Source organism: Apteryx mantelli, chromosome 1 (genome assembly GCF_036417845.1).
Source record: "Apteryx mantelli isolate bAptMan1 chromosome 1, bAptMan1.hap1, whole genome shotgun sequence".
NCBI lineage: Eukaryota > Metazoa > Chordata > Aves > Apterygiformes > Apterygidae > Apteryx > Apteryx mantelli.
This window is the reverse complement of record NC_089978.1, coordinates 102,280,046-102,302,621: the sequence shown is the minus strand read 5'-3', so window position 1 is coordinate 102,302,621 and position 22,576 is coordinate 102,280,046. Positions and strand designations below refer to the sequence as shown.

The 22,576-nt window shown below is 41.4% G+C and overlaps 1 protein-coding gene across 1 annotated transcript in view; it reads right to left on the bottom strand.

Annotated features, from left to right (window-relative positions):
• Positions 1-4,608: 4,608 nt before the first annotated feature.
• KCNJ6 (potassium inwardly rectifying channel subfamily J member 6) overlaps positions 4,609-22,576 on the bottom strand; it is a 164,815-nt gene continuing 146,847 nt past the window's right edge. Inside the window, exon 4 of the mRNA XM_067289773.1 lies at positions 4,609-5,315. Coding sequence (XP_067145874.1) covers positions 4,990-5,315 — 326 coding nt within the window. The 3' untranslated portion in view covers positions 4,609-4,989. The remainder of the gene's footprint in view (positions 5,316-22,576) is intronic.

The following is a 22,576-nucleotide window of genomic DNA, read 5'->3' as shown; positions in this document are numbered from 1 at the left end:
GGGTGCTTGACTCTCCCATCACCACATGGGCAAGTTATGCTCTGATTGACATCTGTATTAAATATCTGAAGCAGGTGGTGTAAATTTTCCTTCAATTCAAATCTACAAAAGATGTAAGTCCCAGAAACCCCTTACGTCTTCCAGGAAGTATTTCTGGGTGCAAACATCTGTCCTGTCAGGTCTGGGCAGCTCTGTACCTATCTCACAGAGAAGCTGGAGCGAGATAAAATGACTTGGCGTTGCTCCGCCTATACATCCCAGGAAGGTTGCTTTGGCAGATGTGTTCAAAGCACATCAAGCCCAAACCTTACAGGAATCAATTCCCTAGGAGACACAGTAGCTACTTCCATTCAGAAAGATAAGCAAAAGACATGGTGATACACCTTTGCAGCTGACTGCTGAAAGTGCTTGTCCAGGATGTGAGAAACTTGAAATCTGTGCCTTTTTCAGCCTCAGATGTTTTGCACCCATACCTGCCACATAGCAAGAGAGTGCCCCAATCAATAGGATATAGGCTATTATGGATGGAAGGAATGAGGAATTTTCCATTCTTCTGTTAAAAATGCATCACATCTAAGTGATTTAAGGATTTAAAGTTTCTTTGGGCTAGTGGGAGAATTCAAGAGCTTGTCTGATTTTGGCATAATGGTTGGGGCCCTAATGGTGTTATGGCTGGGTTAATATCTTGGGAGAAGTGGGATGTGGCTTTGAACCTCCCTGGGCTGAAGAGAGCACTGAATACAAGGTCTCCCATCTCCTCCTAAGTAGTGTAAATACCATGCAATTGAGGGAAATGGGAACTTCTGCCCTGTGGTTGAAAAGAGAAAAGAGATTCCTTCCTCGTTTTTGAAAGACTTGAATGTAGTATTTAACTCCAGTGGAGGAATATGGGGGATGCCAAACTAATTGGGTGCCTCTGTGTACCAGAGTTAGATATGTAAAGCCAGAGCCTGTCTTGAAGTTACCTTCAAACCATCTGTCTTGCATTTTCGATCCACCTAGTTCAACAACTGCTCGCTGGGGACCCTTCTCTGACACCCCTCCTGCTTTCTCTCCATGGTGGAAGATGCTCAGACCTCTAACGTGGGGCTGTGCAATTCATCCTGCGGATGCGGCAGGTGTAGATACCTCCAACTTGCACAAAGGCCTTTCGTAAAACCAAGTATGTGACTGTGATCACAGAAGTTAAATTTATTGGGATGGCTCACATCAGCACCAATGCCCATGGTTTTGTAGGACAAAGTTCTAGATCAGAACTGTCATATTCCTCTAAGAGAATTTTTGCATTTTTGTGATGTTAAATTTTAAAAATTATTTCAAAATAATTTTAATGCTGTTAAGATGGTATTTATTGCTAAATAGCCAGAAGTTGAAGCATTTGCAGAAGGTCAAATTCTCACCTGCTACAAATTTGAGCTGCTCCATTAAAAGTGATATGTCTGTGTCTACTATCACCAGCAGAAAGATCTGGTTTGGAAACTGGAGGAAGAAACCTTAAGTATGCTGTCTTAAAAAAAAAAAAAAAAAAAAAAAAAAAGGCAAGAGAAAGATTGGGAGAGAGAGGATTGCATAACAGTGTGCATGAAAGTATCTCTGTGGCACTTCTATCCATTGAAGAAGAACAAAATGAACACTGCAAGGGATTACCGCAAGCTCTCATTTATCTCTCAAAATTCTCTTGCTCCTGAAAATCACAAGATACTCTAAGAAAATGACCTCAAAATATATTAGTGAAATATATAGAGATGTAATGGATCTTGATTAATTATGTAGTCAATTATATAAAAATATTACATTATTCATGTTCCTTAAATGTGATTTGTCAACAATATGCCTTCAGGGCCCTGATATTTCCAAGTATCTTGTTTAGGACTAGGAGATAAGTTTTCAAGATAAGATATTTACTCTAATAATGAACACACCACTCGGTATATACGGCTTGAAAATCCATTGTTAATGAACAGCATTCAATTCTTAATTGTCTTTTTACCAGTTCAGTTGAAATCATTTGACACAAAATACATTGTTAAACTGCTTAATCAATCATTGTAGAAAAATAGAGGTGTTTGATAGGGACATTCTAGTACAAAGTTTATGTGAAGCTTCCTGTTGAAAGCTCCGGAGGCTTCTATTTTTTTTTAAGCTTATGTTACAAAAATGAGATTTCATAAACTTTACAGTCCATACTACATTAATACTAAAGACAATAAAATACAGGGGGAGAGAGAAAGAAAGAGACAAACACACACACCTTAAGCTTAAAGTGCCCTATTCACAAAAATATAGCTTACACATGCACATGCCCCAGTGGCGTAAAGTCTATTTTTTTGTGCTAAAGGACACAAAAAAGTTTAGTTAGGGCCCTGAGCTGCTGTTTTCATTAACACCAACTTTTGCTGAACTGCAGCAATGGATTGTAGAGTGGCCCAGGAAATGACAAGAGTAAAAAGCACGTTTATCCTCAGAGGAATGTTTTGCTTTCAGCTCCTGCACTTTCTGCTCAGACGACAGAGTGGCACACGTGGGCTGCTCTGCTCCTGACCAAGCGTTGCCCGTGGGCTCTCTGGTATAAGGCTCTGTCATCCTGAGGAGCTCTGGAGCGATCCTTCCCTTAAAAAGTGCTCCTCACCCCTTTGGGTCTCACGAGTAGCCTCATGGATGTGTTGTGGTGCATGAACTGGAGTCCTCGGCCACCTCTGGTGCTGTGGCAGAAGGCCAAGAACAACAGGCTATTTTCAAAGGTCTGTAGCCAAACGAGTTTCATTTCACAAAAGTTAAGTGTAGGTAACCTTTACTTAGTTGCTAAAATCAGCCATCCAGGTGGAGGGAACCAAAATCCATATGCTGCACCATTACTTACACCGTGCTGCTTTGAGAAAGCCTTTTAGAAAAGTGTGTGGAGCTGAAGCAGAAGACACCTTTCAGCCAGTTCAATCTGTCAGGCCCTGGCGTGCAAACCTTTTTCCCCACACCTTACGCTTCCCGCCTTGATATTCAGCACAGCTAGAGGACCTGCAAAAACCCCACTGATTAGCCACACTCGGTGAAAATTAGCAAGGGGCTGCTGTTTCGGCAAAAAGTAGAAAATAGGTGTGAAATTCATGTGAAAGCTATATCACAGTGCAAAACTTCCACCTGCCCACTAAGTGTCTCCTGAGGTTTTCTTTTTTCTCTTCTATTTTAATGTAAATGTTTCTGTACAAAAATACATTGGATTCTCTTCAGTGTATTCTTCCTGTCCAGAATAGGCAGGCATAAAACAAAATTAAGGCTGCAGCTTGTTTTCCTTTGCTGACAGACATGCTGTTCCTCGTGGGCCCACGGTGAAAAGCTCACGGCGAGCAACACAATCTCTTTTGAACAGGTAGTATTTTATGCGTGCTGGGCCTGCCCGAGCAGTCCTTAGCACTGGGCAACACTGTGCTGTGTGAGCAGCCCCGTACAGAGCATGGCCATGAAATTTTATAACAACACAAATCCGCTCCCCTACTAATGTGAGTTTTGCAGTGTAAGCTACGTAAAATATCACTGTCCTGTTAATTTTAAAGTTGTTAGGTCAGGATTTACGTACAGGACTTACAATGATTTGCAACAGCCAAGGAGCTAACCTAAGGTAAGAAAATAGTTAGGGAACTGCTCTCCTGAGTAAAGATGGCAGGAACCACGTGTTTAGCTGAGAAACCTGGCTGGAGCATACCCAGGGATGTCTCGTGTTTTGTGACTCTGCAGGGCCAACAAAGTACCAGTGCTGCTAACAAGTGAATGTCACTGATTACAGCTTCAGGTGAAATCCAGCTATTTCTTTCCCAGCGGAGTAGGTAAAGTCTACTTACCGTGATACAACATTTGGTTTTCAATGGCTTGTGCTGTTTATGTAGCAAACCACACACTTTTAACCCAACGGTTTGGATGGGGAGAAGGGAGAAGTTTCCTTAAATATTGCACGTAAAGGAAAATACCTCAACATGAAATATTCTTATTATGTTAAGAGTACACAGGACATTCTTGTTTGCCATGAGTTTGCTGCAGTCTAAGTTTAGGTTGAACTGCCAAAGAAATAACCAGGAATGGTTTACCTTATACGTAAACAATTTCACAGTATGTCAGTAATTACGTTACAATTTCTCTACCCTGCCCTCTCCCAGACTTATGGCTTTTTAGAGTCAGTAAAATGATCTGTTTGGGAAACAGTGAGGTACTCTAAATAGCTGCCAGTCTGGTACACTGAAGAAAATGTCATGCACTAGAAGAGCCATAGATATAAGGAGAAAAAAAATCAATATTACACTCCAAGTATTAGAACAGAAATGCCTACTTAATGGGTAGTTTGTTTTTGCATCCCAATATTTCTAGAATTCTGTTTCTAAACCTACATTAATTACACATCTATGTACATTATTTAGAAGTTCTTTACTACAGTACTTTTGTACATGCTGTCTTTATTACTAAATGTAAAGAGAAAGTAATTACATAAGGCATATGTACAGTATCTTGTTGGATTGCAGAACCCTCTGCTCACCTTTGCCTTAAAGCTGCAATGTCCATTTTATGGAGGCTTGTCATCCAGTTTATGAAACTGTCTTGAAATTTATAAAAGCTGGAGCCAAGCCCATTTGCTTGATGAGCATGAATGAGTCTTTCCTTTTAATATCCCAATTATATATCCCAGTTGCTTTTATTTGTTCATTTGGACGAATCTGGAGGTTTGAGCTCAGACATAGGCAGAGGAAGTCAGTAGTTGTTACTGGGGTGGGGACCAGAGATTCCGTTATAAGAAATGGGTATTGCAGCTTTAACCTGTGTCTTTGCTTAGTCTATGAATGTCTTGATTTTAAATTGTGCAGGTTGATATTTCACGTCTTAAATATTTATTTTCCCAAAATTAAGAATTACAAGGAAGAAAAAAGTGTGTGGGAGGGACAGAAAGAAAAGGGGAGCAAAGAGGGAGAAGAGAAAGAAGGTTGCATGGTCCTTATCCCTCTGGTCTTCCTAAACTTTGGACTCATTCTCTAAGTTTGCCACATCACCATTTCTTTCGTTTTGGTCTTCCTGGTTCTTTTCCTCCTCTTCAGTTTCCAGTTCAGCGTGCTGGTCTAACTTGCTGGAAACGGACCACGTCAGGGGCAGTTCTGCTCGGCTGGCCATCTCTGCCAGTTCTTTGGCACTGTAAACTGGTGTGTTGGTCTCATATGTTTCGTGGAAACTGTTGTAGTCAACTTCATAAAATCCATCCTCCAGCGTGAGGACAGGGGTGAAACGATAACCCCACAGGATCTCACTGGTGACATAAGAACTTCGAGCTTGGCACGTCATTCCTGTAACAGAGAAGGAAGAAGGGCTGTAATAAGGACAGATTGCTTTCCCAAATCCCTAAATATTTTTTCATATAGCCAGAGAAGTGCATGTAAAAAGGCACATGCCAGAAAACTAATAGGTAATTTTACAGTGTATAACTTATTGATGCCTTTTCCTTCTATGTCTGTGCATGATAACATGTGGCGAGTCAGTGAGCAAATTCTAAACATCTATTTGTTAAATGCAGTTCTTCTTCCTGTATTTCATCAGGGAGTAATTTGCCTGCTGATGAATCTCAGATTGCTTGTTGAGAACGCACGTGACTTGGGTTGTGTCATCCTTTTGTTCCCTGGTGGATGATCTGTGCAACTAACCCACATTCAGCAATTGCCCAGGCTAACCGAAGGACTTGTGCGAAACCTTTTCTCTAACTCTTGAGCCTGGCGTCCCCAGGTGGACTTTGCTGCCCTACAGGCTGGAGCCTTCTTTTAGTTAAGCTAATTTGAGTTTTGGGCTGATGGTCAATGCACAAATATTAGTGAAACTCCCAGGACATGTTGTGATATTGCAGGGCATTGACTTCAGGTGGCTGTGACTGTCTTCCTTGTTGCCTTCTTCTACAGCTCTGCTGAACCTCACTCTGTGAACTGCTATAGGGAAAAAAAAATCCTGTAAGATACTATATGTTAAGAGACATTGAGAGGGGCAGCCATTCCATGTTCAAAGAGTAATCCAGCATGTCCTCTGGATGAAGAAATGCCCGGCCATAGTGGGGAGCTGTGACTTGGAGAGCCTCTCGCATCTCAAACAGGCAACTCAGGGAAGCACTATAATGAAAGATTAATGCTCAGTTGTGGAAGAGGGAAACCCAGCAGACTGAAAAAAAGGTCAGGCATAGTGGATTGAAGAGGCAAAATGGGTTTACGTGGAGAGGATGTAATGGTTTTCCTTTTATTATTTTCACGTTATTAGCTATGTGTTACTAAGCAAAGCTCAGCCAACTAGTATATGTCAAATATTTAATAAATAATGATATATAACCCCTGACAAATCTTCCACACATCAGTTATTTAGGAGGTAGTCATAAGCAATAAAAAAAAAACCTTTAATTTTGGGACACAAATGGCAACCCACATCAGTGCACGTTGTCTCTCTGCAGCTGCTGGCATCATGTGAAGTCACAGTTTCAGGAAGTGAAAATAATGATAGTTTAACATCTCTAATCTGTTTCAGGGATGTGCAAACTGCTTTAGATACTTTTGTCCTCCTTTTCTCCGGCCTTCTCTCCAAGCTCAGATGTCTTGTTTCTTACAGGTGAAAACTGCTGCTTCTTGGCACTTGACCTTTTTTGCTTATACCCTTATGTTTAGAAAGACATTTATCAGCTCTTAGCACCCTGTGGTACTTCAGCACTTCTCCAGCGTTTCCCTCCGCTTACATCAGAAAGAGACTGCAGCACCTCAGGCACTGTGGTGTGATGGCTGGCGGGGAGAAAACTTTCTCGTGAAAACTGCTGCACTTTTGCTACCTCCCTCATCATCTCCCAGTTAGAACCAGACAGAAAAGTGAAGGTATTTTTACTGTGCTTGGTAATTTTAATTTCTCTTCCTTCTCCCCTAATGGAAATTCTCATGCCTCTGTTTTTCTCAGTTTTGTAGGACAGGACATGTTTGTATTTCACTCCTCAAGTAATGCACAAATGGAAATGGAAAAATCTTAGCATTTTTCTGTTCATTTCACAGATGTGAAGAAAGGAAGGACACTGGAAATCATATGACAAAATCATCTCTTGGGAGCTTTCCTGTGCAATTTTTAATCTAAAGGAGATCTTTCCCACAAAATGACAGAGGTAGAGGAACTTTAAAGCTCATGGAGCACTCTGCATGTGCCAAATAAGCTGGATTTGCAGCAGCTTCCATGAAAAGTGTCCTTTGCTCTGCAGATCCACAGCAGACCCTGAAAGCGGGTGCAGGATTTTATAAGGTCTCCTTGTCTCAGAGATGGAGACGTTGCTGGACTGGAGCCAGAGAGGGCAGCCGGCGGTCAGTGCTGGTCATGGTGTCCCCCCAGCTGCCTTAGACATCCCTCTGCACTGGTGTCCCACCAGCTCCTTGGCTTCACCTTGGTGGCACGCTGAGACCAGCCACCCCTGGATGGATTGCCCCAAAGGAGTGTGCCATTCCTTACACTCACGTGTTTCGAATCCCTTTTTTTACTGCGGAAATTTAACTTTGCCGTGAGGGGGAAATTGGGAATTTTCATTACAAAGGCAATAAGATTAAGCTAAAAAATATTGAAGTTCCTTTGAAAAAGTATTACCTTGCTGTGCTCGGACTAAGTACTCAGTGTTCCCGTTGCTTTGGTTAGGAAAAGCTCATTTGACAGGTGGCAGAGAGGGGGATAATTTTCTGCAGAAGTCAAGAATATCAATTGAATTATGTTTGAGTTAGAGCTCATTTAAAAAACGATAATCTGAAATGTTGGCCTGTCTCAGTTTTTAATTTAGGCTCCCACTCAGCAATGATTTACTAATACCTGTTTATTTTCCACAGGTGAATAGAATCCTTTCAGAACTAGAAATGGAAAATTTAGGATTTTTGAAGCAAGTAAATTGAAATTAAACAAAAGACTTTATCTAGTGATGGGTGTGTGTGAGAGTGAGAGAGATTAATAATGCTCTCTAAAGGTTTGTGATAACTAACAGAGGAAAAATTTTTAAGTGGATCACCAGGATTCCAGGTTAAAATGTACCACAGGTGCAGGGACCCTTGAAGCGGTTGCCAGTGACTCTTCTTGGATCTGGAAGCAGAAGAGACATGTTTGTGCAGTTCTGTGTCGTGCGGATTTACCAGCTCGCATCTGTGTTGGCTCAGAGATCCCTGTGCTCTAGAGTCAGCAGAGTTCTTGGACTTTTCTGCATGTACACCCCTACTGTATATTATGGTCTAAATTACACACGTTTTATATACTCCATGGTTGTATTTTCTCCTGCAAAAGGAAATGTGACTTTTATTATTCACTGTAAGTTCTAAATATACTTTTGGTTGAGAAGTGAGGCTGCACTTTGAGTGAGTTTTAGGCTTTAGGTTTACAAGTGTTGCATGATTTATTCAGTAATTGTGTGGTTTATATGTAGTCACATATCTATTGCACAATGGCTTTAAAAATGATTGTGGTTTGCCATTTTGACTAGTGACTCATTTTAATTGGATCCCTTCCAGGTAGATGAGAGCTGGGGAGCCTTCGGAGCTACTTAAGCTGAACATTAATTGGATTTTTCTTTAAATCAGCAGGAATATTAAGAGACCCAAATAATGCATTTTAAGTTAATTAAAAGTATAACAGGAATGACTCGTGTGTTTAAGAAAGAGCGTCAGGGTCAAATAAAAACCTCGAGGCTTGGTTCTTGGGTCCTGCTAAACCCCCAAGGCTGTGAAGGGGGTGGAGTGAATTCAGTGCAACTGGTGGCGACCGAGAGAGAATTCCTCCCGCGCTGGGCAGCTGCCTGTCAGCGGAGATCACGGAAAGGCAGCTCTGCAGCTCCCTGCACCATCTGTCTCTGCTCCCTGGCACAGGAGAAAAGCAGAGGCAGGATTAGGTTGCACTGCCGTGGGCTTTAGCCTGCACCTGTTCACCTCGCTGCACGCTGTATTTTAAATACACCCCGAGCTGATGAGACCTGTGATAATTTCCCGTAGCTTCTGTTTCACTCTTTTAAACTCAAAGCATTTTTAATGAGTGGTAATGAGCCTTTGTACATGTCGTAGCTTTCTGTTAGGTCTTAACGTAAAGTTAATGACAGTGTCCTGGTCTCTTTGTTTTATATTTACACAGGCTACAGAATCATGGCTGAGTGTTGCATAGGAAGTTGAATGCTAGGCAAGCCACCAATGAAATAAAATTAATTGCCTTATTACTTCATTGTGGGATTTTTATTATGTTTCACATTCAGTTATAGCTCTGCAGGCTGTAACCAGAGTCATAAAAGTTGCCACTTCTTCCCAAAGGAAACACACCATCGTGGATACAGTTGGTATCACTCCTTCATACCCTGCTCCTGAGTCACAACTATGCAGAGAGAGTTGCAAGCTGAATTTTGGTTGCTGTTATATTGGGGAAGGTGAAATAGATTATGGCAGTGGGGGAAGGAAGAGGCTTTTTTTTTTTAAGCAGCCAAGCTGGTTTCGTGTATCTGAAATCAGTGGTTATTTATTGTCTTTGGGTAGTCCTTCTACCATACAACCAGTGTATTTTAAAACTTTAATTAATCCTCTAAATTTCTTATTATTCCCACTCAACAGGTGAGGAACTGAAGTCCACAGAGGCTCAAGCAATGCTGCAAAGTGAAGAGTGGTCCGAGAGTGGAGGTTAAGGCTGTTATGCCTCATGGTTCATGTGCTTTCTGCCCACGCTGAAGTCAAGGCATTGCTGCTGGGTTCCTGCCACAGGGTATCTGTGGTGTGATGGGGACCCTGGGTGTCTGCCCATGGATAGAGCTCGGTCACAACTGTGATATAATGTCCAGTTTGCTTCAACAGGAGCTTGGGACCATGCTTTGGCTCCTAATGCGTTTGACTGTCCCCCTTGGGAGAGCTTCGGGCACGGGCTGAGGTGGCCCTGGAGGTTTCCAGCATGGTGAGGTGGCTCCGCGGGTGAGCCCAAATCCACGCCTGCCACCAGCGCAGACGCAACCTGCATGCGTTGATGGGGGCCACGCAGGAAACCTGCAAGGTGCCGAAATTAAGTCTCCCAACTTCGGTGGCTTGATGAATAGCACTGCTGGTTTAGAAACTTTACACTGAGAAACTGAGAGAGTGAACAGAGCTGTGAGCCCGCTAGTGCTCCCTCCACCTTATTGTGGCACAGGTTCTATCCCAGTGCACCGCATCAGCAATGCCTCCTGCAGCTGGAATGAAAGGTTTTCTCAAACTTCATGTTTACACAATGAAGTCTGCAGAAATGACAAAATAGTTCCCTTGAGCTGTTGCTGATGACGGCGGCAAGGTTACAACCCCACTTTGACTGATTAGAGTGCATAACGAAGTTGATGCCACCTCCAGATTCATACTGTTGAAAAGCAGCCCTGCGCAGTTATTCTCTGGTTGCAGTTTGTTCTTGCTGTCTACTGCTGTTTAGGCTTATGCTCAGCACTGGCTTACAGTGCTATAAGGGTTTGGTGCAGTGACCCAGAGTGACTTGACGCATTTCCTCACAGCGCGCTTAATTTAAGATTTCATGCTAACTTACTTACACAATAATACATTGTGTCATATACCCTTACTGTACGTTATTTTGCTTTGTGATGGGAGCCACCAGAAATAAAATACTATAAAAAAATTAAGACAAAAAGAGTACTCCAGGATCATGGAACCAAATATGCATCTGTGTTAAAATATAGTGACTTTCAGCTCTGGGTCAGCCTACACGTAGGGACATAGGGTAACGTATAGAGGAACACATCTGACACATAGAGTCAGATTACACATAGGGACAGCCTCAGTCAGCTTTTATTTTACCTGGGATAGTCTTTATTACAATAGAACTTTTTTCATTTCAAATTACACTCCTGTGATAAAAAAGTACTTATCAGGCACATGACTATAAATGAAATGAGGTGGGCAAACGTTACAGCCACTTCCTTACTGTATCTTTCTGGCTGGTAGTCACGATATCAGACAGATTTAGAGGTTCTGTTTAATTCTTCCGGCAGTGAACAGAATGAGACAGACCTTCTGGCATACAAAACTGAACCAGATACCCATAAGAACAACACAATTTCAGCTGTTGCATAGGAAGTTTGTCTCTCAGCTTAACACGGAGCGAGGACTTAGTGGCGTGGGACTGAAGTGTCCACAGAAAATAATAATGTCCCTGCTTCTGGGGTGAGTGGAGTTTCACTCATTTACAGGAGTAGAGAATTTGGTCTGGGGTCTCTGACCAGCAGCTGAGGCTCCCGTGTGTGATGTTCCTATTCCAGTTCTTTCACCCTGTATTTCTTCATAACATCCTTTCTGAGGTATCGCTGTAGAGATTTCAATCTACTTGGTCAAAAATTTGTTTTGCGTCTTAACAACCTTTTAAAAACAAAACGAAAAATGTATGAAGTTCTCTGCCCCGTGTGATTAATTCCTACCAAGTGATTAATTCCTACAGCCTCATGATGAAATTGTGTTGCTGTAGCAATTGTGAGTGAAGGGAAAGTGCTAACCCGTAGTACTAGAGCTAGCATTTGGCTGGAGCATGTGTGAGAAGATGGAGGGGGGGGAATTTTACTTAACCACTGTGCTAATAACACTAATATTGAGATGGTTAGATGAATGTACACCTAATCTCTTAAATTCCAGTATGGAGCTCACTAAAGCACTGGTGACTTTCTAGGTTTGTATCTGAGGATTGCTCTTGTGTTTGTTACGTCTCACCAAGCAGTGTGCTACAAGGCAGAGTGATGGTCTCTGCCCAGAGGACCCTTTGGTCCTGCAGATGTAGTGGCAAATATATTCTGCACAAGGGATTTGATTTGTCAGTCTGCTATTCTTACACATTAAGGAGAACAAGAAAACAATATGTGCTACTAAAAACAAGCAAAAGGCAAAGAGTCAAGAACTCCTGATTTTAATCTTGGTTCTTCCTACAGACGTGTTGTGTGGGCTTAGGCAAAATTGCTTAGCTTTGCTAGGTCTCTTTTATTTGTGTGCCACAAGGGACATGCTGAAAGGATTAAATGCAGCAGATATGCTTGCAGTATATTCTCTTCCTCATCTAGACTTTCACTGTCAAATTTGTGCTAAACAATCCTCTCTGGTGTGAAAATGATTGCCTCAAAGGAAAAAAAAAAAGACAGAGATTTAGAATAAAATTTCCATATTGCCACCAAGTTATTGCTAGAAACATTCTATATTAGTTAATTTGTTCTCTTTTATAAAGTAAAAAAAAAAAAAAAAAAGTCATGTTGTACTCCCACTTTTTGTAGATCCAGAAGCACCTGTTGTTTTTGTTGAAAAGTATTGCAGCTAGAATGCTCTGGTAAGATATTTTCCCCTCCTTTTTGTGTTGTGTGCATCTGGCAAGAAATCCTTTCCTTTCTTTTTAAAATTTTCTCTGACTAAAAAAAATTAAAGTATATAGTCTTTCGTTCAGAGCTAGCAATGACAACCTGGTTCAGAAAAACACCTGGAAATTGGATGCATATCTCATTTTGAGCAATGTCTAAAGCTCTTGAAAGCAGTCTGAACTGGACAGGTGCCTGAGAGCATTTCAACGTATCTATCTTTGTTTCAGCACGCCTGGGGATCTGTGCACGAAATCCTCATGCTCTGGGTTATGAATAGTTTGCGTGTCTTCTCCATGTCTTGGCAGCACGGCCGCTGCTGGCTCTAGTGCAGAGACCTGAGAGAGGAGGGTGTGTGTCAGTGGAAGAGGAAGGGAAGGACAGACACGGTGTTCTCCTATAGGAATGACTGGTTTTAGCACATAATATTCCCCTAATACTTACACACTAAGCCATATATAAAGTAAAAATTGAAAGGAATTAACTTTAACTGGTTTTTTTCTTTTTCCTTTTCCTTTTTTTAAATGTTAAAACAGGTGATTATTAAATCTTTGTTCGTAAGTCATTTGAGTAATTTGGTATTTCTGTTTTCATGTTTCACATTTAATCAGACCAAGAATCTGATCACTGTATTTGAAATTTTATACCTTTGATCTAACTTTTTCTGTGAATTCTGACCAGAGGTCTCTGTGGTAGCTGCTGTCTTAACTTCACAGCTGAGACCGGACTGGGGACAAGCTCCACAACAGAAAGTGTAAGTCACCATGGAGTCAGCCACAGAGTCTGGCCTGATCGCTGAGGACGGTAGTAAAATCACATCTGGTGGGGATGGCATATATTATTAGGTCATGTTCGCACAAGAGGCGAATAAGCGTAGGAAAATAAGCTGATGAGAAGCCATAATTTCAATTCAGTGGGGCTTTCTGGCATTTCAGAATCAGATTTCTTTCTAAACCAGATGAAAACAAATAACAAGTCTAAAAATCAGAATTGCCATTAAATTAATTTCTAAACAAGTTCTAACTTGGCTCAGTCAAAGCATCCTGCTTTCATTTTGACTTTTTTAGACCCAATGCATTCTATAAAACAGCATTTAAATTGGAAGAAGACAACCATTTTTATTCTTTTTCAAAACAGGATATTAAAAATGCACAATTTTTCTCCCAGAGGGAGATTTCATTGTCAATGAAATGATACTTTCCAACAGGAAAATATTCCGTAAGAAAATTTTAATTTATTTGGTTAATATCCTATCAGGGATTAAATATACCTCACAGAGTATTTTGTGTCTTACTTTCTTGCTTTCTATCTGCATGTATGTTAGTCCCAGAAATGATATATGCAAAAAGCAGAAAAGCTTGTCTGATTCAATCTTGAATGTGCTGCCACTTTTAGCAAACAGTACTGTATACATTTTCAATAAGCAGCTTCTCAAAAGAGAAAGTACAATTACTATTCAGCCAATATTTAACCTTCATTTAGCCTTACATTCAGGCCATGCCCAGAAAACCAAGCAGCCTGATGTGTATGAATTTTAATCATTTTTTCAGCTGTGCTTTTCAAGGGGGTGATGATTGCATTTTTCTGTCAACTAAATCTGTGAAATTTAATGTATCAAATAACACAGTGTCTGACCAGAGAAAGAAGCATGCTCCAGATTTGGTACTCGGAGTCCTTGGAAACAGGAGACTCAATTCTGTGGAGCTGGAACATGAAGTACTGGGATTTTGTACCCTACTCTGCATTTGACTGTTGAGATACATTTATAGACTCAGTGGCGTTTCAGACGCTGAAACAGCACCAAGCAAGTGTTTTATTTCTACTGTCAGACCCACCACAGGAGGCTATCAGAGTCTGAAAGCTTTGCTTACAAGAAGCCACAGTAGCGTGGCTGTACCTGCAGTGACTGTGCTTTTAAAACGCGAAGCTCTGATTAAACAGGGCACCTGTCCTGACCTTTCTAAAGTCCATCCCTATTGATCTGCGGGCTTCCTCCTGGATTCTGGCTGGCAGATACAAAACTCTCCTCTGGTGCGAGGCCGGCTTTGCAATTATCTGAACCGCGGCAGGGAGCAGGCAGCGAAAGGCGCTTCCAGATGAGCCGCCTGCTGCCGCCTGGCTCCAGAGGGGTCTCGGCAGGATTTTTTGTTAAGCAGTGTGACCTGACCCATCAGGGCCGATGTACAGCATGGAGCAGAGGATCCTGGGTGGCAGGGGGTATGACGGGAAGATGCCTGGGAGTGTGTGAAGGCTAATAGTGCTGTTTAGGGGTTTGCATCTACCCAGCTGTCCTGCTAGGTTGCTTCTGTAATAGAGAATGAGCGGCCAGCAAAAATCACAGCCTTTGCGTGAGTTCCTGCTTGCTTCATGTTTCTTTTCCACAGTCATAAGCAACACCTTTAATTCTCATACCAGAGGTCCTCAAAAACTAAATAGTTCATGCACATATTCCAATTTGGTTACCTCTGCATTGGAAAGCACTTGGTACTCAGTCTGTTTTATGGTCTCTGCCTAGTCAGTAGATTCACAGCTGCTGAGGGAAAAAACCTCATAAGCCCAACAGGAGAAGGGAGGATGTGGGTCTTCCAGCTGCACCCTGGTGTGCCGCGGTGCTGTGTCACAGCTGGGTTTGCTGCCCTGGCCGCCTGCCTCATGGTCTCAGGTTGTGAGAAGCTCAAGGGAGTCCCTCCTTCTCCAGCAGCTCTGTTTCTTACCTTTCATGAAAGGGTAGAAGGTTATAGGAGAAACTAGTTTTGGATAAAAGAAGGGTGAAGAAGGAGCTGCCCAAGCTGCTGCATTACTCAACTTGGGGAAGAAAGCAGGAGAAAAGGTCCTGTTTTTCTCAGCTCTCCACAGACCCAAAGGCTAAATGAGATCCGCACCTCAGTGGCTGGTTTCTCTTTCTCTATTCCTTGGTGGGGAGGCAGAAGACGGGAACAGGACAGATATGAATCCCAGATAGGGAATGAAGAAAAGACAAATGCATCCTCTAGCACTTCAAAATTTCACAGTTTGATAAAACCCTATGTCTTTTTGAAAACTCCAGCTTTTATGTGCAATTTGGATAGGAACTGCTTTCTTCTCCAGAATGTTCAGGCTAACATTGCAAGATACAATATTTAAAAGGAGAACAAAACATTCAAGTTTTGCACTTTTTATAAAAATGTCACATTTTACTGTGGGAATGTTTGCGAACCTGGGATTAAAGACAAAACAGTGTGAACAGGCAGCTTGGCATGCTGTAAAATTTAAGAAGTAAGTATAGATCACTAGCTTTTTGACAACAAAAATCTGTGAATCACCCACCAAGTATTCTGGTGGTTGTTTCTAGGTTTGTGGTTATGGCATAGCTGAAGCCTGGTTTAGCTGTTGTGAAATCGGAGGAGGAGAGGAGAGAGAAGATGAGATAAAGCACTTGCTTCTGCCCGACAGATGCTGATGAGACATGATGTTTGGAAATCCAGTATAAAATGAAGAAATGATGTTCCATCCAAAATTACTTGGATTTATGGCAAGCAGCAAATTTTGTCAGTGAGCTTGGCTGGGCAGTTTTATAACAGTGCATCTTTTTAGGTGGGCTGGAAAACAAGCTAGCTGTGGGTAGGTGGTATTTGCTTTTAGAAGAGAGAACTTGGAGAAATCATGTTTTTAAAAAATATCTTTGTTCCAGAGATGATATTTTCTATTTATATTTCATCCTAAAGAATCCCAAGAAGACTTATGTAGACTTAAAGGTGCTCAGCGGTTTTTGGAAGAAAGCTCGACAGAATCACTGAAATGGTCTCGTCTTCCATTCAGGAAGGCCAAGTATTATCAGATGTCAGCCTACAAAACGCAGATGGGAATGGGGCTGTGTGAGAGTTGGATTGGTCCTGTTCTGCAGCGGTGGCTAAAAAAATCACAGCCACTTGCTGGTTCTCTAAGCAAGCAAATATTCCACTCCCCAGTGGCTTCGCGTGGAGCTTAGCTCCTTGAAGCCATGTCCCTGCATTGGATGGACCTGTGCTGAGTGCAGCTGGCAGCACCTCCTTCCTTCTTGTTGGTGGCTTGTGTGTGGACTTGCCTTGAGCCCTGCTCCAGCCCTCACAGGTCCTGTCCCCATGACCGGTTCATACTAGATTGGCAGTATGGCCCTTGACAAGTGGGGAAATTTTACTCAAAGACATTGAAGCATGTCCCTGGTTTTAGTCTTCAGTATAAGAGCAGAAGGGGGTCAACACTGAGGTCCCATCTGAAAGACCCCCACGCTGTAGACTGCCCAGAGCTAACTTATCTGCTTGAGGAAGAGGAGCACTATCTAGGTTAATTTTGTTAGGATTTTAAATGATGGCTCTAGATAGTAGATGCTATACCCTTTCATTGACAAGATGGGAGAGAGTTTAAGCAACCAATTATTTGTTTGCGCTGTTATTTAGTGTCAGGTCAACTCTTTAAAAAATATTCTTTAAGGGAAACTGCTAAACATATTAAGTTTAAAAATTCATCTGTCATAAAAATGATCTTTGGTTAAAATTTAAATTAGGTTTATTGTTTCAGCCTTTTTATCTTTATCATAACAAATGAACCAGCCAGTCCTAGTCTTAATGTAACTCAGATTCTTGATGAACTTTTACAGGCCTTCTAGCAGTTATGCAAAGCAAATCATCTGTGCTGTTAAAATCCTCCCACTGAATTATAGCAAGTGGGTTTTTTTTATTTTCTTTTTTTTTCCCCTTCAGTTCATAGGATAAGACTTAAGATAAGTTGATGCTTTCAGGTTAATAATATTGGCTATCTGACAACTTTAGCAGCATATTTTGAAAAGCAGGACTGAGCAAAAACTGGCTGCCTCAGGGAATGAGATACAAAGTCTTTCTCTTCTGAACCACTAGTTAATATTCAAGTTATGTCAACATTTGTTGAAAAAATATTCATATTTTAGCTGTTTGACATCCTGTGTGATAATAGGTGCTATTAATATACCTGCTGGTAGATCAATGACCATTTTAGAAAAATTAATATTAGACTTGGCTTTAATTGATTTTGTTTTCATTTGAGGTGGCAAGGAAGAGGAACTGATTCTGATCTTTAATTAGTACCTAGTGTCTAGCAATGAGTCTAAAAAAGGAGAAAGGCAGCACTAGAGTTGGGATTTTAGAAAAGCTTCAGTATTGCTCTCCTGATATTTCTATTCTGGGGAAAAAGTATGAATAACTGACTTCAAGCTCTGGACTTTTCAGTATAGCCCTTTTCTCAGTGATTCAGTTCATTTAAAAGGAAAAAAAGAAGCCAAACACAGCAAAAATGTATTTTGCTCCATTCCTTGTTCATCTGTTGTAAATATTTAAACCAACTGTTTCTAAGAGAAGCATATATAATTAATCCATGAGAATGTACTGTGTCTGGTTTTGCCACAAACATTTCTTGTTGGTGACAGAGCAGAGAAATTCTTAGTTTTAATAATACATTATCTCAGCTGGAAGAAAAGTTAAAGTATTATTAGTATGGGAAAAATGATGAGCTTAAGAAGGGGTAGATAGGTATGGAGTAAGCGCTCTGAGCAAGCAAGGAGAGGATGGTGCTCGTACTCAGAATAGCATGGTTACCAGAGGAGAGGTACCTAAGATACTGCAGAGGAGTCCTGAAGCAAAAGGATTGGGCTTTTGAAGCAAGAAGCACTTTGTGTAAAGGTCTGCGTATTTCTGGCTATGTTTTTACCGAGGAATGAATTTATGTTTAATATTGATGATGGACTTGGTGTTCTGCAAAGATGCTGAGTTTTTTTCCTGGCATTATGATTACAAAGCACTCGTATGGCAAAGGAGCGTTTGGTTCATGGTGTCGTGATACTGGATGAAAGCTTGGTTGGCACACCGGGCATGAGCTGTTCTCGTCCTCCCTGGACTTGGGCATTTGAGTGCTTTCAGCTTTACCTCTGTAGGTTGTTTCATTCCTCTATACCAGTCATGAGGTGGCACTCTTCTACCGGGAGAGATAGCTTACAAAGATTTCAAAGTGTGTATATGTCTAAACTAAGAAAAGCAGACAACACCTTGAAAATATTTTGAAGATATTATTGCAAAAGTTACTTTTGAATTGCCTAGGCAGGCAGGTAGATGAATAGCCACCAGGATGGTGTGTGTTTGTGTCAGGAATGTAGTATTTGAAGGAGACATCTTGCTGAACTCTGGTGGAGCTAGAATTTAGTGCCTTGCTTGATTTTCTTCTGACTCCTGTATAGATATGAAGCATTTCTTTGCACCAGCTGCAGACTGTATTCTTCCCCATGACAAGCCCAACAATTATACAGTCTCTTTCTTGCGGCTTCTATTCCAGCTGCCAGACCACTGCTAATTTGGAGCACTTCATTGATACATGCTTTGTACAATGAGCACTTGGCTAAAGCTGGACATCCTTCACTTTGATGATATCCTGCCTCTCAGAGAATAAAGCTGAACAGACTCTGAGTTTCAGAGCTGAAAGGGAGAAAAATTATACCTAGTTGCTGCTGGCTAAAGAGATTTGCCTCATATGGGTATTTAACATGAGGTTAAAAAAAATGTGTGTCATAGCAAATGGAAAGCGCAAAGCCAGATTCTAGTTTCAGTCAGTAGCAGCTCAAATTATTCCTGACTGTGGACCTAACTCAGATCTCCACAGTTTTACACCTCCATGGGATCCTTGTTAAATCCCAAACAGTTTCACAGATGCCAGGAAACATCTTGCCTGTTTGTGAGGCAGGATCCCCTGGCTCCTGCTGCGTTCCTATGGCATCCTTAACCTCCAGCATGGGGAAGAAAAATAAAACTTGGCACACTGTCTTTGAAATGTTAATGACCCTTTCTTTACTTCACACTTCCAGTGAACCAGGCCTGCGTAGTAGGGGAACACAGGGATGGCTTTAAAGCCAGTAGTGCTTCCCTCAGACAGAGTAGATCACAAAAGCTGAGAGGAAAATGCAGGATCCTGGAGGCAAGGCAGGATAATGAAGGGGAGATATGTCTGGTGGGTGTTCAAGAAGGCATTGGAGGAACGAGGGATCTAACCAGCTTTATGCCATGTGGCAAGCCCTTCTCTCTCCTCTTGAAAAAAGTTTTCCATGACTGCCAAAAGAAATACACAGCAACTACCTCCCTTTCTTACTTACTCCAAGCAGCCTTTTTTAACCAGAGAGGTGAAAGAAGCAAAAACTCCACACAAGGCACTTCATTATCTAATTAAGCCTGGGAGATGCTGCAGGGACAGGTGACAGATCGATAGTGCCAACTTTGCTCCTTCCCCTTCCTTCTCCTGTCAGTACAGCTGAGGTTTGGGGCCCTAATGTGGGTTGATGTTCATCGCCTCCTGACTGGATAATCTGTGAACAGCCCTGACAGAGTTGTCTCTGACAATGAAGACGTTTTTGTTTTTTTAAATCACATTTTTCTAAAGAGAAAAGGGAGAAAAAACTGTGATCACTTATTCCTAGCATTCATGTGAGCACTGGAAGTGAACTGCAAAATGCAATCCCCCACCCACAAAAGCCCAAACCCTGATGTTACTTATTGCCTTAGAAGCAACTACAGAACTGACACATGCTGTGTCCTATGCACAGAGAGTATTAGCTGCTATTCATTTGGTACAGCCTTGGATTACTTGCTTCATGTGTTTCCTATCAAATTTTAAATTACATTTTATTCTGATTTTACTGGAAATGGAGGTCAATGCAAATACAATAATACAAGCAAATAATGTATTATGCCAATCGGTTTGCATCAGAATCCAGAATCCCTGTGGAGAAGGAGTGACTGAAGCTCAGAAAGGATAGTAGTAATGTTTGGCTCTTATTTCTCATGACCTTTTACCTGAAAGTCTAAAAGGAAGGCAAATACCGTTGTTTTTGTCTTACCTATGGGGAAACTGAGGTAGAGAAAGGTGACTTGCTCTAAAGCCTCGTAGAAGGTATGTAGCAGAGAAATGTTACTGTAGTGAGGATATACACATTTTGACAGCCATTTGGGGGGCACATAGACTACCTGCTGTCCTTTGATGGGAGCCAGGAAGTCTTTATTGCCTAAAGCACTGATGTGGTTTTCATGGACAGTTTAAATTTTGAAACAGTAATTTTTTCAGATCCTGTTATTTCAACACAAGGCAAACTTCTGGTTACCAGGGTTTCAGCAGAGTTCAGAATCATTCCTAATACTATTTCTCTCCTTTTGTTTAAACAGAGTAGGGTATGGATGACAAACCCAGAGAGATTGTTTTGGGAACAGAAGGCTGATTAGATGGATCAAGTCATAGAATGTGAATGTGTTTTTCTGGAGTAATAACTGTGTTTCCTCAGGCTTTTGTCTGGGCAGTGGAACTTTCTCCCTGTTTTAATCATGATTTCAAAATTTCTACTCAGAATAATTGAAATCTTTCCTGTGGATGTTGTGACAGCATGTTGTTGTCACGCACACACAGATATACAGAGATCAGTGATTTTGCAGTTCTCATGTACCCAAAATAACAAATCTTTGGTGTGTGAGCCTTGGAAATCCTCAGTCCCTTCAAATGCTTAATGAAATAGGTTGATTATCATCAAATGAAAATTGCTTCTGTCGTATGAGGGGAGGAGAAGAGAATTTAACTGTCAGCAGTGAGAGGACAATTAACAGACTTCAGAGAGGCACTGGGACAGTTAAGACATTGTTACAAGAAAATAAGTGGGAAATGATGGATAGATCAGGCTATTATAAGCATATGGTGAAACTGAACAACAAATTACCACAAAATACTGAAGTGTGGTATGATGGGATTAAATCAACCAACACAGTGAGCAAAACTCCCTTGCACCATCACAGCATAGAAATGTTTGGGTTTTACATTTTTGGAAAAGTTTAAAGGTGTTTCCTCCTTCTCCCCACACTTGCTCCCTGTACATGAAAACATTGGTAATGTAGAAAGCTTCACTTGACTTCTTATTTAGGAAAATGCTGTAGCAAAACTCATAATTCTTTTTCTGCATAGTTTACCAGGGTAGTATTACACATTTCAGCTGCAAGGAAACCCTCTGACAAACGATAGCTCTTTCAGCCTGTTGGCAATATACCATCCGGCCATCCGTCTTCTAAATGTTCCCATAACCATTGAAAAGTTGAAATAATTTTGAACTGTGGTGTAAGACATTATTAATCACAGAGCAAGTGTTTGCTCTGATTTCACTAGGCTTACTAATGTAAAAAAGCTATGATCCTCTCAGATGCCAGTACAGGGATAAAAGCACAGCTAATCACATGCTGCTGCCATGATTGAATACAGGCTCCAAGCCCAGTATTTCAGGGAGCGTTCCTCAAAGTTTGGTTAAGTATGAAGGCTTTCATTTAACAAAATCCCTTTGTGAGCCTGGCCAGGTTGTTTGTGTGTCGATGTGTGTGTGAGGGAAGGAGAAGCTGATTAATATCTTGTTCACATTCCTGACTGATAATGGCAATGAGAAATGCTATATGGTCCCCATATGAACTGACTGCTCGAGAGGTAATGTGTGCCTTCTGGGCTAATCGGCCACCTCATTTCTACAGGCTTTCAAGCAGCCAGATGATGTGTCCAAAGCCAATAAAAATGTAAAGGCCCAATCCAAGACTCACAGAAGTCAAAAGCATCTTCCTGATGTGTTTCTTGACTTTTGAAAGGGAGTGGGTCTCTATGGCAATGGGGCTGTGCTTCAGCATCCCTTACTTTTGGGGAATTCCTCCAGTTTCTCATGTGATTGCTGAATCACCTGAATATTTCTGAATTCAAGTGTGGTGACGTATGTGGGGTGACAACAAAAGAACACATTCAAAGAAAATCAGCCTAAGGTAATGAGGATGTCATGACCTGAGTTATTCATATCTGAAAGGTATAATTCAGTTTCATGAGCTCTTGTGATACCTAGCAACAGTACCACAACAGCCTTCCACTACGTACAATGCTGCATTCGAGGCAGAGAAGGTTGGCCTCCTGCTGCTTAGGTTATTGTTGTACCTTGAACTAAAGTGCTGTGAACAAACACCTTGAAGGAACGTAATCAGAGCCCTGGTGCTGCAAAACTCCTAAATAATGCTGTAGCTAGCAGCTCTGTTGCTAACAGGAGAAAACTAGAGATTAAGATGGCAGCTGCAGAGGAAAATTTACTTTGCAGCTTTTTCACACTATCATATTTAAGAGAGAGAGCTACAAGGCTAACTGATGAGGTATGATGCTTTAGAGGAGGACAGTTTGGATTTGCAAGAAGCTTTAATCTTCTCA